This window comes from Dysidea avara, chromosome 1 (assembly GCF_963678975.1).
Source record: "Dysidea avara chromosome 1, odDysAvar1.4, whole genome shotgun sequence".
In the NCBI taxonomy this organism is placed as follows: domain Eukaryota; kingdom Metazoa; phylum Porifera; class Demospongiae; order Dictyoceratida; family Dysideidae; genus Dysidea; species Dysidea avara.
In genome coordinates this window covers 62,459,084-62,478,713 of record NC_089272.1, presented here as the reverse complement: position 1 = coordinate 62,478,713, position 19,630 = coordinate 62,459,084, and the positions used below count along the sequence as shown (strand labels likewise).

Genomic DNA, 19,630 nt, shown 5'->3' with positions numbered 1-19,630 from the left:
TCTGATATATAAGAAGGTTGTAAGGTTGTCAAACAACACAATCATAGTATTAAAGTGGTCTTACTATATAGATATTTCAATGAAGAATGGACACCTCCAAGGTCTCCTTCTATTTGCCCGTAATTAAGCAAATTATCATGAGCAATTCTAACACTTAATTTTGTTAATAATATGACTTTGTAATCATTTCTGATAGAACAGATCTAAATTATTTGGGCTTTAGCCAGTAATGTTTTAAAGAAAACCAATTATGTTTTGAAGCAATGTTCAAAAATCAGTTTTATCATAATAGTAAAACTTACTGAAGTGTAACAGTATTTCCTGACTGGTATATCAAGGAAAATGACTGCTCTATTAGAGTATCTCTGCAAATTACTCTAAATATTTTGCTGACTGCTGGCAAGATGTCAAGTGTGTATTATACCAGCTGTTATGGCTCATTAAGTACAATTTATACAGACTACATGCTACTGGTCTGCGATGATTTGTTTTGTTGGCACGTATTCAGTAGGTCTTTGATATGATTTGACTCACTGTATATACGACCAGGCTTGCAAAATAGGGTATGTGGGAACAAACTACATGTTGTCACACAACAGGTCATATTTCAGTACTGGAATAGAATATTCGTATTCTGTATCTTGTATGAAGGCAATTAAAATTTATAGTTACGAAAGTTATCACATATCTTGATGACATTGCACAGTGCACTAATAGCTTTCATTTGGTGTAAGTGCACGTATATATGCTGTAATTCAATTGGCTGTTACACCGGCATATGCTTTCGCTAGCATGACAATGCAATAATGTATAGTTGACACAATAGTTATAAAAATATTCCTGATATAAGTATAGTGGTATGGTGAGAAGGGTGCTAGTAGACACACAACAATATAGTTATACAGAAATAATAAGTGTGGTATTTGAAATAGCATATGTGAATAGGCCTGCGAAAATAGGACCCCATCACGCAGCAGCTCATATCTTAGGATTGCAGTAAAATATCTGCATTCTATAGCCAATTCAATGGGTAATGCATGATGAAAATTTCATGGTGATAGCACAATTGTATCAAACATTATGAGCAATGAAAATTTGAAAAATTAGGCAAATTCTATGTGCCCACATGCTTTACCGTAATTCACTTTATTTTCATGCAAACATTTTTTGTGATAAAAATTTTCATGTAAAAATATTTTTGTATGATTTACATAAATGACCGCTCTAGCTAGTTCGATCTTCTGTAAAAATTTCTGTGCAAGAAATTTTCATACAAGTTTTGCATACGAAAATTATGATACAATGAAAAAGGCAAATATGGTGTTTTCGCAGGCTGGTCACATATTGTATCCCCACATGCATGCATGTAATTAATTTATCATACCAGCATATGTATTTATATATAACTTTGAGGATCACCATACTAACATTAATTATACTACAGATTATTAGCATTATAACTTTTAGATTAAAAATAATAGAATGTGCAATATCTTCAGAGTAATAATAAAAACAAATCAATTGTAATACTGTTCTCTTAATATCATGCTGAGCAGCACATGTGCTGTACTGTCTGGGTTGTGTACATCATAAATAAATAAAATAAAGTCTGTGTACATATAAGTAAATTAAAAGTGAATGTTCATAACAGAATGTCAAATATGACCAAGCCCACTGTATGACTATATACAAAAGAATGAGATATAGGTACAATGCAAAACAAAAATACAACATAATTATTCTGGTGGTGTGTACAAAATCATTTTGCAGAGTAAATTCAAAGCATTCACAATAATTAGCAGTTCAGTGATTTAGAGGAACCTGTTGAAAAACACACATTAAAATAATACAAAACCTCTTGAACAAACCATGCATACAAATAAAAATCACTTTTAACTAAACAGCTTCATAACAATGTAACAATTAAACACAGGAATTAGTAGAAATAAACTATATGTACATCCCAGCCCTCTGCTTGATAGCATGGCTATTAATCTCTTCGATTGCTTACACTTACTATGTTTAGCCTCAGAGCATGGTCTACAGTATAATACTAAGCACACTATAGAATTTATAGAGTCTATTTTCAGTATCATACTTTTGAAGTCTAAATATGAGCACCTTTAAGTCAACCGTCATACAATATAAGCAAATTAACTGATTCACATGTTATTAAAGCTAGCAACCAAAGCTTTCCTATATTTTAAAGCTATAGTTACAAATAGTGTTTTCATTGGCATCACATTACATGTAAACTGCACCGTGTCAGCATTGTAAAAGGTTTGGCAAGAGAATCAAATGTGGTAACACAATTCGAAGCTTTGCGAATACTGTAAATTAGGTAGCATGCACCTGTAGCTACTACCACTGAGATACAGTGTAACTGCTTTTATCAAAAGAAGTATACTATAAGCTTGAATGAAGAGCGTTCATATAATGCACAGTAAAAAATAAGTAGTAAATACTGTGACAAATAGTGAACATCACTGGAAATTCTTAGTGACGGTCACTAAAATGTGCAGTGACATTCACTATTTGCCACTGTATTCACTACTTATTTTTTACTATGTGTTGTAAATGGTAATTGAATAGTTATGCTTGACCTTAGCTATGTGTCAAGAGTGCCTCATTTAACCTACACTAACTTTCTCTTCAAATTATATGTTATACTTGTTGTCACAAAAGTCTCTATGTTGCTAAACAAGTGTGGTCGAATTGTCAAACCGTTCTTTGTGAACAAGTTTTGTTTCTGTGCGATTGCATGATAAATGGCTATATGATAAGGAACCAACTAATGTGTACTCTGCATGTATTGTGTATCAACTTCCTTATTTGTTAACTACCTTTTTAGCAGCTCTCAGTGTCCCACTTTTAACCTCATTTAGTGTAACTGTGAGAGACTTTACAATATCATTATGAGCTGTCGCCAGTTTTGACTGGCAAAGACAAAGTACGAACTTTCCAAAGAATCCATCACCCTTACTGGGTAGCATGGAAATAAGATGTGCAGTTTTATCAACATCAGGTGTAGATGGATTTGTCATCATTTCAATTTCTCTCTGGGTAACCATCTGTTGTGCTATTAAGTGTGGTAGAATAGCTGGTAAATTCAATTTCTGCATGATCACTGGGGAACATTTCTGAAGTGCTGTTACTTCAATTGATGGTAAAGGAGAGGTACTATCTTCTACATCAGAATGGGATAACCTGTAGGATACATTACTATATAAAACTGCTTATATATGCAAATACATAATTACAGATTACTTATATTTGGGTCAAGTAATGACCTACAATAAAATTTGAAGTGTGTAATAACACGTGGTAACTGTCACATTGCTAATATAGTGAAACCATCTCTATTGGTATGTTGTTGTGTTTGCGGTTTAAAATTGTTGACTAAATATAAATGTTCACATTTTAAACACTTCACTATTTTTGTAGAACTTGGAAGGATGACTTGGTGTATTCCATTATCTCTCTCCTCGATATAATTGAATACTGTATTTCCTCGTATAAAATCCTGGGTGTTTATTTCATTAGTGAACCAGCTGAAAAATCTGGTTGCTCCTTGTAGCAGTTGCTATTGACAACTGTTAACAAGTCACGGGTTTCAGCAGTTGGTAGTAAGGCTTACTCTACAAATTAAATATTGTAATCTCGTACTACCCCTTGCATTAAGGTAGCGCTCTCTGGCCTTCATTTAGGACCAGGTGCTTATTCGAATGTGGCTTTCAATACGGTACAATTCTAGTGATACATTTACATTTTGTACACATTTCCCACCATCCACCCAGCTGGATGAACCCTAATATGGTAGAGCTACACAATCAAATCCGTACTAATAGTGATTATATACAAAGGAGAAACTCTTTCATCTGTAGTGTACATTCAATGAAACTATATTAAGATGATTTTGAACTATGTTGGTTTGATCGAGGTCACATATCAGTAGTATTTTGTAACTTTTACTGTAACAGTGGTTTTCATGGATATACCTATCAGTTGTTAATGTAATTGTTCCATTACAACACACTATGAACACTCACAATATAATGTACTGACCTATTCATACTTCTCATTGTAAGAGATATTGACTCACAAGAAACTTGTGAATGTTCAGAACAGTACTGCTGACTGCTCATTGCTGATGGCCTGTTGGAATTGGAAAACTGCTCTCCATTGAGACAGCAAGAGTCATAGGAAGGAGTTCTTGTAATTCCTTTTAGTTGGAGAGGATTTAATTCTGAAATACGTTCAACACTACTGACTGAAGAATTGTGAATGGAGCAGTTCTCAAAATGAAGATCGTATGATTGATGTGTTAGTTGGAATGATGGAGTTAAGGCATCATTAGGCATCCTGTCCATGGTACTTGTGGTATTGTTATTTGAATGACTTATTTTGTCCTTGATAAAACTATCAAGAGACTCGCAGGATACACGTGGATTAGATGTTAGAGTACTAGTAATGCTTGTATGAAAATCGTTACTGAGCGTATCACATAAACTATTGGCATCTGATACATACCCACTTGAACAGAGTGAGTTTATTGAGTTTTGCAGTAACACAGGTGTGTACCTTTTCACTGCATGCTGGTGTTTGGATGTGGCAAAATTGCATGGATGCACAGTTGTGGAATATGATGTTGGGAGGTGTCTATGTTGGTTAACATATTCATTTAAGTGAAATGATTCACAGCTACTACTGCTTGTAAGAAGAACCCTGCTTGTTGCTGACTCAGATTCCACATTATGGAATGGTAAAGAATATACAGGTGGCTTTGGTTGACTGACACTTTCAGGACCAAAATAAATAAACCTGCAATGTGTGCACAATATGAAAACATGTTAGGATGATGATTTCACGTGACTTACTTCTGAAGGCATTGTCGTAGTGTCATAGCCTGTGGGATTGGATGTTGCATCCATAATAATCCTGAACCACCACTACACTGCCTTCCTACTTCTAAGAATACAAGTGACTCAACCCCACCACATTGGATTATTTCCCCTCGATCCCAAGAAATCAACTGCCTCCTATTATGATAGTCATATATGTTAAATGTGGAGTCACTGTTGCGAATGGTGATAACACAGAGTCCAGTCAAGCTGGTGTCATCTTTAACAATTCCTTCATGGAGTATGTGGACCACCCATATGCAAGCTACACAATACATAGCATTTAATCAGCACATATAGTAACTGACCACACATTCATTAAACCTGTTTATGCCAATAATGACTGTTTGTTTACTTTAGTGCACATTTACTACACATGGTATAGTACTACTGTGAATATAACTTGCATAAGGTATTAAAGGAAATGGGTTTAAATCATCACTTAGTGGCAGTGTTCTCCCACACTGCCATAATTGAAGCATGCAAGTTTATATTTATGTGAAGTTTAAGATCCGTAATGCATTAATGCCATTACACAACTGCTGAACAATATTACACAGCAATACACATACTTGCATTAAATCTTTCTGGGTTGGTATACTTATCAATGGAACTTTGCAAGACAAAATTCTCCTTCGGAACTTTTGGGATGGTACAAAATGGAATTGCAGAGAGCAGTCCACAATATCTGAACCATTTCATTGTGTCTGTTTCGGAGTCATCATAAAATTTGAAGTAATTACCATCCTCAAGCGTTTGTAATTCAACAATTTTTCTAATTCGGTCATCAGTACAGTTAACGTGCTTAACATCTGTAAACAGAATATCCTGCATCACAACCTTGTCATTGCTTGTAGTGACCTCAGAAATTATTAATCTTGCCGGTCCATCTTCACTGTCACCACAGAAAGCCTCCAAGTACTTGCTCTTGTGATCCTGAGAACATACAGAAAAAATTTGTAGGGTGGCTATGTAGCTATAATAATGCATGTATCTGTAAAATTATAATCAATAGCAAAGCACATTTTGTCATCCACAAGTTCTTAAGATCTTATTGTGCAACCTGCAAACTCCAATTTGTTGTGATTATAAATTGACCACCAAAGCAAATAAAGCAACAGTTTAGTTTAACAGAGCTGAAACAGACATTCTGTATTATTTGGATATCTGGGCATGCAGATAGTAATTCAGGACATCAATTTAAAGCAATTCTTATACAAAACTTCCCCACTAATCATTGCTATAAACCTAATCAACATGTTATGATTTAAATTGTGAGTCAGTAGAATAAGTACATTCATGACAAATTTTATAGTGTAATTGATGATGTCACCATCTGGAGGATATCTACCGGAAAGAGTTAATTCAGGATATTGTGATATAGTAAAATTACAGACCTATTGTTGTTAACGTCATTTCCCATGAAGCAACATAAGAACTATGTTTACACATCTCACCAACACAATGAACATGGTAAAGTGCCAAATGTTAGTTGACACCCGTACAATGCAGAGGGTACAACACTGCAGCTGGTAGCTTGAAAATTGACTTAACTCTATACACACAATTACTACAAAATATCATTGTGTTCATTTGCAGAAGCTCGTGTACAGTTACTATAAAATGATATTGGCTATAGAACAAATATATCATGGTGCCATATTTTCTAATATTTATAGCTAACCATTACCAGCTATGCTGCAATATTTCCTATTGTAAGCAGTGAAACACAGTGACATCCAAATCACAGAACTTTTGATGCATAAAATCCTAAACAAGCACAAGGTGTAGTAGATTCCTCATGTCATTTGCTTTTGGACATCTGAGGACCATGCATATAATAAATGGTGCAACACATGACCCTGGATCATCTAAAAAGCACAAACTGAATAAAGGGAAATCTTAAGAGTTAGCCGGCTTGAAAGAAAAAATTCCTGCTGTAGCTATGTGTACCGAATGGTAGTATGAAAGTGTGAATAACCCCATCATTAAACACGTGTACGTTCCCAATCTGTTAGTACTACAAAATATTCATAATATACATGTCAGCTTGCAAAAACGTTTGAATTAAATACAAGTTTGAAAGTCAATGCCCCGGGGAACTCTTTATTGATAATTCCATTATGTATATATATTATATAGCTACATGCTTAAAATTATTTTGAACTGCACAATTCGCTACAGCTAAGTCTGTACTACTGTTTATGTATTAGCTAGCACTGTAATGTCTATAGCTAGCTATCAAAATTTTGTGATGAGTTAATTGTGTGGATTTAATAGTTAGCTGACTACGTAGCTACTTACATTTTGACTACAAATGATCTGCACTTGACCAGCAAAAATTGCTCGACTGGATTCACAGTTATTGGTGAACTTCGATTGTGACGAGATGATCTCTCTCCCGCGGTCTCTTCTTTGCGCTGGTAGCGAATCACCGTGATGGCGAACCGTTTCGCAGTAGTCTAGTAAATTGCTCTTGAAATATGGTAGGCTACGTGTAGACATCAGGCACTAGTGTGAGCTCAACTGATGTTCGGCTCCTCAAGATCTATCTTTGTACTCTCTGCGTTTAAAGGTTGCACCAGTCAGCACATGACCTTCCTAGGTGATACGCCCACATACATAACCGCAACAAAATTTCTTGGTTTATGATGTAAACAAAAGTCACGTGTTTCGGTCATGTGACTAATCCTATTAAAGTTGACTGTCCTTCATCGCTGGCCACAGTCCATGCAAACTGCATGCTGCAGGCATGCCACAAAATATCGCTAAAATTACGGCTGGTCCGATGATGAATACGAATGAACGAGTAGTATACAGTGGAAAAATTTTAGTATCAAGCGGGTTTGGGAAGGTTAGCCAGTGAAGTGCGTGTTATACAAAGCTGTGTTGTTTCTCATTCTTTGTTTATTTTATTTGGCGGATTAATTATTAGTTAGCACTTGAAATTGATAGTGACTGTATCATTTAGGGGATTTCATTCCCTGGGCAAACCAGCCTGTGAGTTGACTGCCCTGCAGTATACCTACAGTAATCTTACAGCTACCGATGCAACCACAAAAAAAGCTACCGCTACACTGCTAGTTCAAATATAGTGCTTGTCACAAGCTATGTGACTACTAGCAGGGCCAATCCCATGAACAAGATTCAAGTGCATGGGGATGACAAGGAAGCTGTATAGCTATAATTATAGTTATAACAATAAAATGTTTACAACAAAACGCAGCTAGCCAGCTTCTTAAGCTAGCCAGTTTCTTAAGCTAGCCAGCTTCTTAAGCTAGCCAGCTTCTTAAGCTAGCCAGATCCAGTCACTCCTTACATGGCCTTGCCAGAATTATTTTCTCAGAAGTGAAACTGGTACCTTAGTGGGCAGAATCACACATTATAGTATGGTTGTCCAAGCCAATCCACAGGACTTTCAGATTGTCAATGACTGAAATTAGGTTCTTCTCTTTGAATTGCCTTTGGTTATGTAGCTGACTGTTTGGACAGAATCTGGCCAGGATGGAGATGTTAATTCTAACATTTGTGACCAGATCTGTGAGAAGGGGTCCTCACACACATTACGTTTGCCTAACTATAATGCAGGTGACGAATTTAGTCTGAAGCAAGCTACACCATACTGATAAGCAGATTGAGTTTCAGTTTTGGATGCATCTTTTGATGCAATTTAATTTTTTGGTCTGTCAAGTGGGTGAATTGGATGTGCGTTGAAGACCACTTTTCACAAATCTGGTCACGTATTGCATAGGTGAGTTGTGTGAGCTGTACTGCATATAGTGTATCCAGGCAATACAGATCGTCAGTATGATGTTGAATAGTCATTTGGTATGCTTAACTCTTCTGAGTTGAATAGCTAGGGTTAGTTTGTCACATTGGAATGTTGTCCTCATTCTACCAATATCTTCAGCTGCTAGTTTTCTGGCTTGCATGTTGTCCGAATTAATGTATACATTTTTACTACTAATCAAAATGGAACATGTTTGTGTCTGGATTTGCAAAAAGGTGTCTTCCACACACATCCAATTTGTGAACTTTGACAATTCATAACTTGAAATTGGAAAAAGTTATTGACTTGGAAGGGAGCACCAACATAGGGTAATGGATGGAGAAAAATTCAGGTTTGTATCTTTCCTGAACACTGTTATGGTCTTCCAAGTTCATAGGTTGGATGTGTATGGAAGACCCCTTTTCGCAAATCTGGTCACATTTTATTGTCTAACCATACACGTAGTTGTGTATTTGATACCACCAAGTAGGAGATGATTATATACTCCTTAATCTTGAGCCACCTTTCAAATCAGTTCTTGAATTGCAGTGGGTACAATGGGCCTTCTGGCAGCCCTGGATATGATACTAACTTGTGAATTAAAAACAGTGACCGCAATCTACAGTGTATCTAATATATAGTAGCGTTAGGTGGAATGTACAGCCCAACTAAAGTGGCTTTCATACAAAGTTACTGACAATTCCAGGCTATTGTTGGTTGCCTATATATGGTATACAAATAATAAAATTCATGGGTATTATGCTGCTATAATTACAGTATTATTAACATTGTATTGTAGCTAGCTATCAGTTGGGAATACTGTATTTTTGTGTATTCTCAATCTGCTAAAACATTAACTCTACGTTCAGTGTATCAAACCTGCATTAGCCCAACAATACTCGTACATAATAGTGTCAAAAATGGTTCATCTTTAAAGGATACTTGTCTCAGCTTCAAACCCACTCATGTAATACAGTACCAAAGTCAAAGACAATGTAAAGCCAGTCCCACTTTAGTGATTACTTCCCCTCATGTCACTGAAGATATCATATTTTGCAAGGCTGCAAACAAATAAATTGCTATAGTTGCTGCATATAAGTCCCATATTATGTAATGAAATCTTGTATAGCTGTTGGAGGCCTTTAAAACGTCATACATGTAGATACTGTGAATCAATAATGAAAGCTGATTATTGGGAGCATTTAATTGATTCCTATTCAGGCAAAATCTAACAGCAAATTAAGGTATAAATTGTGCTGTTGTAAATATAGTACAGTACAACCTTAGACCATCATTATGCATGAAAAATCAAGCATGTAGGAAATTAGTTTATTCTGCTACTAAACAGAAGTTTGTAACTAAATTATAATGGTTTGATTCCATTATGACTCTACAGTGTTCCACACAGGTATATACAGAATAATTGTTGTAATCAATATTATAATAGCATGGGTGCTCTGGGCTAGTGGTCATGTGCTCCATTATTTTCTGTCAGTAATCATAAGTTTTGGAAAGACTTGCTGAAAGTATATAGTTACTTTAATGAAATACTTGCTTTCTGTAAATGTGACCGGATTTGCGGAAAGGGGTCTTCCACACACACACATTAAATTTACCAAATTGGACGACTAAAAACGTAAGACTGGAAAAAGCTATTGACTTGAAATTTGATCAGTAGTGAGTACCAACATAGCTTGACAGATGGAGAAAAGGTCAGGTATATATGTTAACTGAACACTGAGTTATGGTCTCCCACGTTTATAGAATTGGATGTGTGTGGAAGATGCCTTTTTGCAAATCTGGTCAAAATATAGGCTGCAAATTATAGTACAATATATGGTGTAAGAAGTTGTAAGTCATGAAAGTCTGTGGGATTGAATATGTATGTATATTTTACAGACTAACAAGGTAAAATACTTAAAGGCCACATGTGGAGTAGACCAACCAGCTGCACTAAAGCTATTCAAGGATGTTAAATCTGCAGCCAGAGGAAAGTCATGGACACAAGAAATTCTGTTCATTAATGTTGGCCATGTATGTAAAGAAGAAGAAGACAGAAAAGTTATCTTGAGATCATTTGATGGTAGTGAACTGTTCTCATTTTGTGCCACATCAGATGTTGAAGAAAAGGAATGGATTAAATTTTGCACACTGTTTTGTGATCTCCCATACTTTTTTATCCCTGAGCAACCCAACTATAGCCTTGTTCCACAGAACTTCATAGCTAGACATGATGATTCATCGGAGTTTGATCCTGGTACGTTTCTAGCTAGTTACATGAATAAATATTCATTGTGTCATTTGACTACTTTAGATTATTCATGGGTTGTCAATATCACTCATAAAAGTGCAGGGCTCAACATTACTGAAGGCTTATACATTGCAGCTGACTGTGGCTCGACTTTCAACCTATATGATTGCTCAAATCAAAATACACTTGTTCACATCTGGAATTCAAACATGCTTAAATGGTTTGGTTATACCGAGTCTCTTGTTTTCATAGCAGTTAGAGGAGAGAGTGCTGAAGGATTAAGCTTGTTGTGGATGAACTGTAAGGAATCTTCAAAGATGTGTGACTGTCTTGAAAGTCTTGGCAAGTTAGTTAAATGATGTCACAAACTTTGATATAATGATAGCTACTATTGTTAGCACGGGTATTCAAACAGTCTTGGAAATAGTACCTAAATTAATGCATTATGCTCTTGTAGGAGTGTCTAACTTGTAAACATGATAAGCCACACACAATAAACAATCTATTTGCTGGTTTCATTAAAACTTGACTACCATTCAATCAGAAATTATATGCAATTACACATCACATTATCCATGCATTTTATTAGTGAACTTATACTGTTTTATTTTTTGATCAGATTAACTTGTATCCCACAAAAAGTTGAAGTTACTGATCACTCTCAATATCGCAGCCGTGGCTTCAGTGATTCTGGTATCCTTTCAGACTCTATAGACAGTGAAGATGAGTTGGATGGTGACGATCGATCATGTGATGAAGTCTATTCTCCAACCTCAAAACCAATGACCAACAACTTTAGTAGCTCTTCTTTTCCAGCCCAATGCAACCACAGTATTGGTATGACACACTCCAATAATACATTTTCAAATGTTAGCAGACTTGAATCTGCACTGCATGTACATGTTTCCCGGTCAAATAACACTGACATTGATGAAAATCCTTTAACATGTCAATCAACAATGCAAACCCCTGAGGCAGGCACAGAATATATAGTTGCCCTATCAAATACATCAACACAACTTCTCCATTCAAAGGAAAACATACCAAAAACAAATGACACCAGCAATGAAGAAATCACGTATCTCAAATCTACTTCTCAGCCATCAGAAAGAGAACCTCACAATAACATTTTGTCATCTAGTAGAGACGCAAATACCATACAAGATCATGAAACCATCTCAGCATCATTAAATAATACTACAGGAAGTTACAGTTTCACACTCCACCTATCTACTGCAGAGTCGCAAGACAGCTGCTCAATCACCAGTATTCAAGCTGCATCACATAAAAATGGGTATGCACACATGTCGTATTTCACAGAATAAAATAATGTACGTATGTTGTATTTTGCAAAATGAATCATTAGATGTGTATACATGTACAGTAATCATATTATTGCATTGTAAAACAACAAAATTTGGTATGAATTATGTCCCATCCTCATTTCCCAGTGTTCTATAATCTAAGAGAAGCATAGGCTATTGGGCAACACGAGTAAAGGCAGCACACAGACTACTGCATTAATTAATAACTGAAAGTACCTAACTCTTAAAACTATACAGTACGCAGTATTTATATTACAGGTATGCATAAATTACATCATATTACATCATGACATTACATCATTAACTCTATTACATGTTATAGGACTGATACTACTGGTGGTGAACAGATAAAGAAAAAGGCATTGAGAAAAAACCGTGCAATCATAATTGCAAAGCTGGATGCTTATGCTCTTCACCCACTATTGTGCTCTGAAAAGCTACTTAATAATGCTGATAGCCAGGTTTTACTTGATAAAAGCAAGACACATTATGAAAAAGCAGTTTATTTGGTGCACACTTTACCTAGAAAACATAAACAATGGTTCCAGTCCTTCTTATCCTGCTTGCAACAATCCACCCTTGGCACTGGACATGATGTGATCTACACAGAACTGATTTCCACATATAAAAAGTTGGCCAGTGCACAAAATGAATTTCAAGAGGTAACTAGCTATGTAGATCTATGACAAATTATAACATGAATACGTAATAATATTTTATCATATCAGTTGCAGCAAGAGTGAATATTCACTCCTGGTTGCAGCTATGTAGTGCAGTGTGACACTCGACAAATTAAGGATAGACATTAAAAAATACCCCCCGCAGGTATAGCTTTAAAGTGTATATTTTTGAAATTTAAAGTGTGGTTTGATTTATAGACTACCTGAGTGAGAAAGTGGAAACCTTTATAATCCACGTCCTATGGCATGTACTGTATACATATCTATCTATCTGTCAGTCTGTGTGTCTGTCAGTCTATCTATTAGCTACCTATATTGCATATAGTGGCATAATAAGTGTACTGAATTACTGGATACAGTGTAAGCATGCATGGTTACAAATATGCAACTTGACAATCAGTCTTAATTAATGTCAACTTAAACAATTATGGTACTTTATGCTATCGGTTTGTGTTACAGTCAGTGATTAAAAACATTAATTCATATGTTGAATTACAAAAAGAATCTGTGAAATGATCCAACAAATGCATTAAGTGTCTTAATTAGTAACACAATGATTTGTAAAGTTCTAATTATATTTCACACTTGACATCAAGGACTGATTTTCCAAAATTTGGTGACATCTTTAGTGATGCCTATTCTGTCAGAAAATAGAAAAATAATGTTACATTTGCTGATCAGCAAAATTCACTACCAGATACAAAAATATGAAATTGCCGTGAACATTGGAATACTTATGAAAATTCCCTTGGTTTTTCCCATGAATTTTAACTTTTCATGTTTACTACACCCATGAAATCTCTACATTGCAATGAAATTAATGTCATGAATTCTGATGTGCATAAGCATTTCATGGCCTATGAAACAATCCATGGTATACCATGAAATGACTTACATGGTACATTCCATGGGGACAAATTAACTCTTCATGATAAAGTCATAGTTATTTCATGGCATATATGTATGGTCAAAATTAACTGTTTTTTTCTACATGGCACATATAGCACTCTCATGACAGTCAGCTATTCTCAGATACAGCCAGCACCAGTACAATAGCACATCAGCTTTCAATTGGTAGGTGAATGTGCAATAAATGTGACACAGTGTGTAATGTATAGTTTCTTAGGTATACAGGTGTTGAGACTTGTATGCTAGCATGATGTATGTAAAATAAGTGATACTTCCAATACCTTACCTAACTGCCTGGATTATGTACTATTATCTAATTGTACAGATCCTATAATGTATAATTGTGACCGGATTTGTGAAAAGGGGTCTTCCACACACATCCAATTTTCCAACTTTGACAATCCATAACTTCAGATTGGAAATAGCTAATGGCTTGAAATTTGATCAGCCGTGAGTACCAACATAGCTTAATAGATGGAGAAGTTTTCAGACTTATCTAGCACTTGAACACTAAGTTATGGTCTTCGAAATTCATAGAATTGGATGTGTGTGGAAGACCCTTTTTGCAAATCAGGTCACAATTATGGTAGATTTTAAAATGGAAGAGTGCCATTATCCAGGACATGAATGGTAAATATCAAGCAACACAATAGCAACACAATTCAATTTTAACTGTCAGCTGGTACGCAATACTACGCATGTATGTACGTCACTCTACATATATCACCATGCAGGACATTCTTCAATTCCACTGGACATTAAAAACATTGCAGAAATGGTGATCACTAATATGGCTGCTAAGTGGTATTTGATGGGTGTACAACTTGGTGTTGACCAGAACGAATTGAACAACATAAAACACGACAATCATGACAGCAAAACAGCTTGTTTGATGATGTTTACAGAATGGTTTAATAACACTGAGACAGAGAAATCTTGGAATACACTTTTAGAAGCTTTACAAAGCCAGTTTGTGGGTGAGAGCTGTTTAGCCAATAATTTGATCAAAAGAATTGAAGTAGCTTGACAAGACAATGTGTTTATAGACTGCACACGGAGCACACAATTTGTTTGTATTTCAATTTTGTAAATGTTTTTGTTTAATTGATTGTATATTTATGACTTATCAATTGTACATTATGTTTGTATGCTTAAAGTTCATTTCAGGCTTTATACATTATGTATTGCTACCATATACAGTAGCAGGGAATGCTGGAGGGAACTGCAATAGAGTTTGGCAAAAAAGGATATGGTAATACAGATTATATTTGAGATGAAAAAATGGTGGATTTAAATTTGGCAAAAGATTGTATGCGCAGGCATCTTTCCTCACCCCAAACTTTATAGCTATATGCAACTCTAATATTAAGCAAGAGAAATAAAATTACCTTACCGATATAAACTGGCTGAGGAATTGCCCTCACTCCTTCATGAACTTCACTATACGTGACCATCACTGGATTGATTTACTTCACACTATGTACAGTGATTACCCTGTGTATTGAGTTATAAATTCCTTAACACACATAGCTAATCTAATATGAATATCATTTGCTGTAACAGGTTTCACTTGTGAATTCTTAATAGGAAGGCTTTCTGTATCTAATAATACATATTGTTGTTACTAATTATAATGTAAGGACAATCAATTGTGACATATCATATGCTGAATGTATGTATACCAGATGAGCTAGTACAGCATAATTATTAAGTCAAGATGAGCAGTTCACAAAAGTGTGCAGCAAAACAATACTACACAATAGTTTTGACAGCACTTTAAGTTATATATGTTTGTCATATAAATACTTTTGTAGTGTCATGATCAACACCATCCCTATATAGTGGAACAGTACAAGTGTAATTAATTTAAAATGGTATACTATCAACTTATATATGACATTTAGAACTACATCAGTTTTTCTTATTACATTGTGATTGTCTAATTGTAACTATATTATAGTTAGATTGAAACTTTAAGAGTATGGGAAGCATCACCTCCATGCACCAAAATACATGGAGGTTGTAAATATCCAATATTTTAACAACAGAACCAGGTACTTCAGTATTCATTCATTTAACTCTCCAAGAAAACATACAATATGCTGTGCTGAGCTTTAGATAGCTTGTGTACATTGGTAATCCTCAAGACGTTTTTGAAAGGATACATCCCTCTCATTTCTCACTGATCTTTAAGTCTTCTTTAAACAGGGATCACTAAAATAGATATGTTTAAAGGACAATGTATATGATACAAAAGAATATTGACTATATCTCTTACCTCCATAAACTCCAAAGGATGGAGGATATCAACAATGCTTTCCACATACAGTCTAACCTTAAGCAATAAGACATTCTAACAGTTTGTTTATGCCTAAGGAAATTTGTTGATTTACAGCTAGTGTATTGCTGACTGCACATGACATTGTAAGGAAGCCACACAGAGGATGTACTATTGGATTTCAACAAACATTTGACTAACTAAACACTCATTTACAAAATACTTAGCTATCATCAACTCGTGACTGACTTTGTTATGTAATAGGGTAATTTAACTTTTCATGACCAATTGGACTAACTGTATGTAAATGTTGCATGTCTGATCCAGTAATTACAATAAATGTGACTGGATTTGCGAATAGGGGTCTTCCACACACATCCAATTCTATGAACTTGGAAGCTAGGCCATAACGTAATGTCCAAGAAACATACAAACCTGAAATTTTCTATGTTTGTGCAGCTATATTGGTAGTCACTACTAACCAAATGTCATGTCAATACCTCTTTCCAATCTCAAATTATGAATTGTCAAAGTTGGTAAATTGGATGTGTATGGACACAAATCCGGTTACAAATGTGGTCTTTATTCAAGCTATAGCTAGGCTTTGTTTTGGACCTCTTTCATAGTTATCATAATAAAATTTGTGACTTGACTTCTACACACATAACATCAGCATTTAGAGAGGCATCCCAGTGAATTCATTCAGTTCACCATTATCTTAACTAAATGGTACAGTTCTGTATACTCCACAGTGAGATTGTCAAGCTTTCAGCCCTTCAGCTACTACAGACTATATAAGTGTACAAGACTTTGTAATATGTAGCTTTGAATGAATGAAGCCAAAAACATGCTGTACTATTAGATTTCAGCCAAAGCTCTTACTAAGGATTCATAATGCTTGAAGTGTGAACAGTATCTATGTTGTATAGAAGATACAGTTACATGGCTATCCTTTTGACAATCATAATCGTGTGTGCGCGCGCGCACACACACACACACACACACACACACACACACACACACACACACACACACACACACACACACACACACACACACACACACACACACACACACACACACACACACACACACACACACACTTACACACAAAAGCAAGCCTGTGGCTACCATGCTAAACAGCCATACCTACCCTGTGAACCAGTACTCGGACATGCTACTCCAGTACTAAGATTCAGCGCAGGCAAATCCTCTTGCTGCTGGGGCAGGAGTAGAAGCCCACAGGAGGTTCTACCATATATCTAACAGGTGTAGGTGTGCGCACCTGAATCCCACCTAGACCTTCACCCATTATGTGAGACATGGACAGTTGGCATGCACACACACACACACACACACACACACACACACACACACACACACACACACACACACACACACACACACACACACACACAAACAAAGTCCATGCAGCCATGTGAAACACAGCTATTGCCGTCCAGCGAACCAGCACTGGGATGAGTGTGCACCACCCAGGCACTTATGCAGGAAAATATTCCTGGGGCATGGCTAGTAACCCACAGAGGACTGTCCAGGTCTCACAGAGAGAGGTTGCAAGTTCCAACATCACTAAATGAGACAAGAACAATAAGGCATTTGCATGCTTGAGGTAAACTCCAGGTGCCCATTGATGTTACTGCTGAGTGGCCATTGGATGATTCCTATACAGCTGGGTAGACACTCAGACAGGAGCAATGTGAGAAATTAAAGTTTCTTTCTCAAGCTAGGGGAAACAATAAAACAATTTGGCATAACCAGGCATTGAACCTGGATCCTTTTGATTACCAGGCTGATGCTATGCTACACAAATACATACCTACACACAAATGAGAATTAAACTCATGCCACAATGGAAGATCTATCTCTAAATCAACCATCCCTATAGTAGGTAAAGGCCAGCCCCTTCACATCACTGCTACAAAAACGTAGCTCAGATTTCTAATTCATTATTGATACATGCTCACAAATTGAATCAATAGAAGTTTGATACTGCAAAAATGTATTATCTACCTACAGTGAAGAAAATGTTCTAACTACAGTATTGCAATATCAATGCAATGCTTTTACGACTTTGGTATCTGGTATAGTGACTGACTGATGTGATATTGATTTAGTGGCAATCACTTCCTGCCTGTATTTGATATTTGTGGGTAACAATTACTGTAGGTATTGCAAGTAAGTTTAAAATTTTAATAATAAAGTCCTATATACAGGTAAGGTTTACATCTATATACCTAATGTATGTATTTAGCATACTCAGATTAGTGGGGTGCATCATATCATATCATATTAGGTAAGTAAAACCTTTGCAAACATATAAAACTTCCTCTTAGCAGAAATGAGTATCAACAATACTTATGTACTTATCATACATGATTTACGCAGTGGTACATATAGGCACACAACATCCACAACTATGATGCATAAATTACAACTTATATCCCAAGTTAAAGTGAAAGTGTTACTAATGGAACCTTCAAGAAACATTCATTATCATGCACTAGAACCAAAAACCCCTGAACTTGTATATAGTCGCAAGTACACAGAAACATTTGGAATTTTCAACTAAAGTAGGGACCATAGCACATCGATAAAAAGTACTGAAACAAGCTGGAGTAGTTCATGATATTAAATCACAGTAAAACAATAAGAAGTGTTATATCCCTAATGTGCTCAAGATACCATAATGGAAATACACAGTAGGGATATGCACATTAGGGATATAACACTTTTTATTGTTTTAATGTGATTTAGTATCGTGCACAACTCCAGCTTGTTTCAGTACTTTTTATCGATGTGCTATGGTCCCTACTCTAGTTGAAAATTCTAAATTTTTCTGTGTACTTGTCTGTAAACTTTTTTTCTGCAAATAATTATTATGACTGGTGAACCCATGCATACCACATCTGAATGGTGCCGCGTGCCCCAGCTATGTTAATTATCGTCTGAAAAGTAAAGTATCCATCACGCTTCGTTGTTCAACCCGTTACACAACATTTCGGATCAAGAAGAGCACCTCTGCAATCCATGCACACCGAAAGAAATATTGCCACGCACCCCAGTTATATTAATTATCGTCTGAAAAGTGTAGTATCCATTATGCTTCGTTGTCTGCTATGTTCAACCCATTACACAGCAGTATGAATCAAGAACTGTTCGAAAAGCTCCTCTTTGCAATCAAAATAGCCACTACTAAAAATACGGATGATTTCCATTACGAAGGGAAGCCATCATGTGCTACCACCAAATTGACACTTTTCGCTGTTAGCAAAGATGAATGGGACACAAAGAAGGACATTGGTAAATCCATGAAGATTGCATTGTATGTACTGCGGTATGCCAAAAGGCACCAGTCGGGCTGAAGCGACGTCGAACAGTGAAAAATCAAGCCCATAGCCTTAGCCGTCATCGAGTTACGCTTGTCTGAAGGCATCAGGCAGTCAGTCAGTCACTCGGTAGAAAATTCCATTAAATAAATAATTTTAAAAATTCTGTA

At 35.9% G+C, this 19,630-nt stretch overlaps 2 protein-coding genes and 1 long non-coding RNA gene across 3 annotated transcripts; 1 reads left to right on the top strand and 2 right to left on the bottom strand.

The window, feature by feature from the left end:
- Nucleotides 1-1,439: 1,439 nt before the first annotated feature.
- Nucleotides 1,440-7,513, bottom strand: LOC136240044 (uncharacterized). The gene is made up of 6 exons (XM_066030862.1): nucleotides 7,206-7,513; nucleotides 5,474-5,837; nucleotides 4,878-5,166; nucleotides 4,066-4,821; nucleotides 2,844-3,207; nucleotides 1,440-1,821 (listed from the first exon to the last, which is right to left on the bottom strand). The coding sequence occupies exons 1-6, from the start codon at nucleotides 7,404-7,406 to the stop codon at nucleotides 1,804-1,806; spliced, it is 1,992 nt and encodes a 663-aa protein (XP_065886934.1). The 5' UTR covers nucleotides 7,407-7,513; the 3' UTR covers nucleotides 1,440-1,803.
- Nucleotides 7,514-7,627: 114 nt separating this feature from the next.
- Nucleotides 7,628-15,018, top strand: LOC136240041 (uncharacterized). The gene is made up of 7 exons (XM_066030860.1): nucleotides 7,628-7,755; nucleotides 10,570-10,927; nucleotides 10,985-11,267; nucleotides 11,541-12,215; nucleotides 12,569-12,908; nucleotides 13,931-14,000; nucleotides 14,570-15,018. Exons 1-7 carry the CDS (start codon nucleotides 7,654-7,656, stop codon nucleotides 14,860-14,862), a joined length of 2,121 nt encoding a protein of 706 aa, XP_065886932.1. The 5' UTR covers nucleotides 7,628-7,653; the 3' UTR covers nucleotides 14,863-15,018.
- On the bottom strand, nucleotides 11,399-14,981 carry LOC136240071 (uncharacterized). The gene is made up of 3 exons (XR_010693643.1): nucleotides 12,769-14,981; nucleotides 11,966-12,196; nucleotides 11,399-11,919 (listed from the first exon to the last, which is right to left on the bottom strand). It is a non-coding gene; the product is annotated as an uncharacterized lncRNA (long non-coding RNA).
- Nucleotides 15,019-19,630: the final 4,612 nt, after the last annotated feature.

Coding starts and splice junctions, on each gene's coding strand:
- LOC136240044 (XM_066030862.1), bottom strand. CDS start 7,406: ATGTCTACACGTAGCCTACCATATTTCAAGAGCAATTTACTAGACTAC. Junction 5,167..5,473: donor CCCAGAAAGATTTAATGCAA/GTATGTGTATTG, acceptor TGTATTGTGTAG/CTTGCATATGGGTGGTCCAC. Junction 4,822..4,877: donor CTACGACAATGCCTTCAGAA/GTAAGTCACGTG, acceptor CACACATTGCAG/GTTTATTTATTTTGGTCCTG.
- LOC136240041 (XM_066030860.1), top strand. CDS start 7,654: ATGCCACAAAATATCGCTAAAATTACGGCTGGTCCGATGATGAATACG. Junction 11,268..11,540: donor TGTCTTGAAAGTCTTGGCAA/GTTAGTTAAATG, acceptor TTTTTTGATCAG/ATTAACTTGTATCCCACAAA. Junction 12,909..13,930: donor CACAAAATGAATTTCAAGAG/GTAACTAGCTAT, acceptor TGGCACATATAG/CACTCTCATGACAGTCAGCT.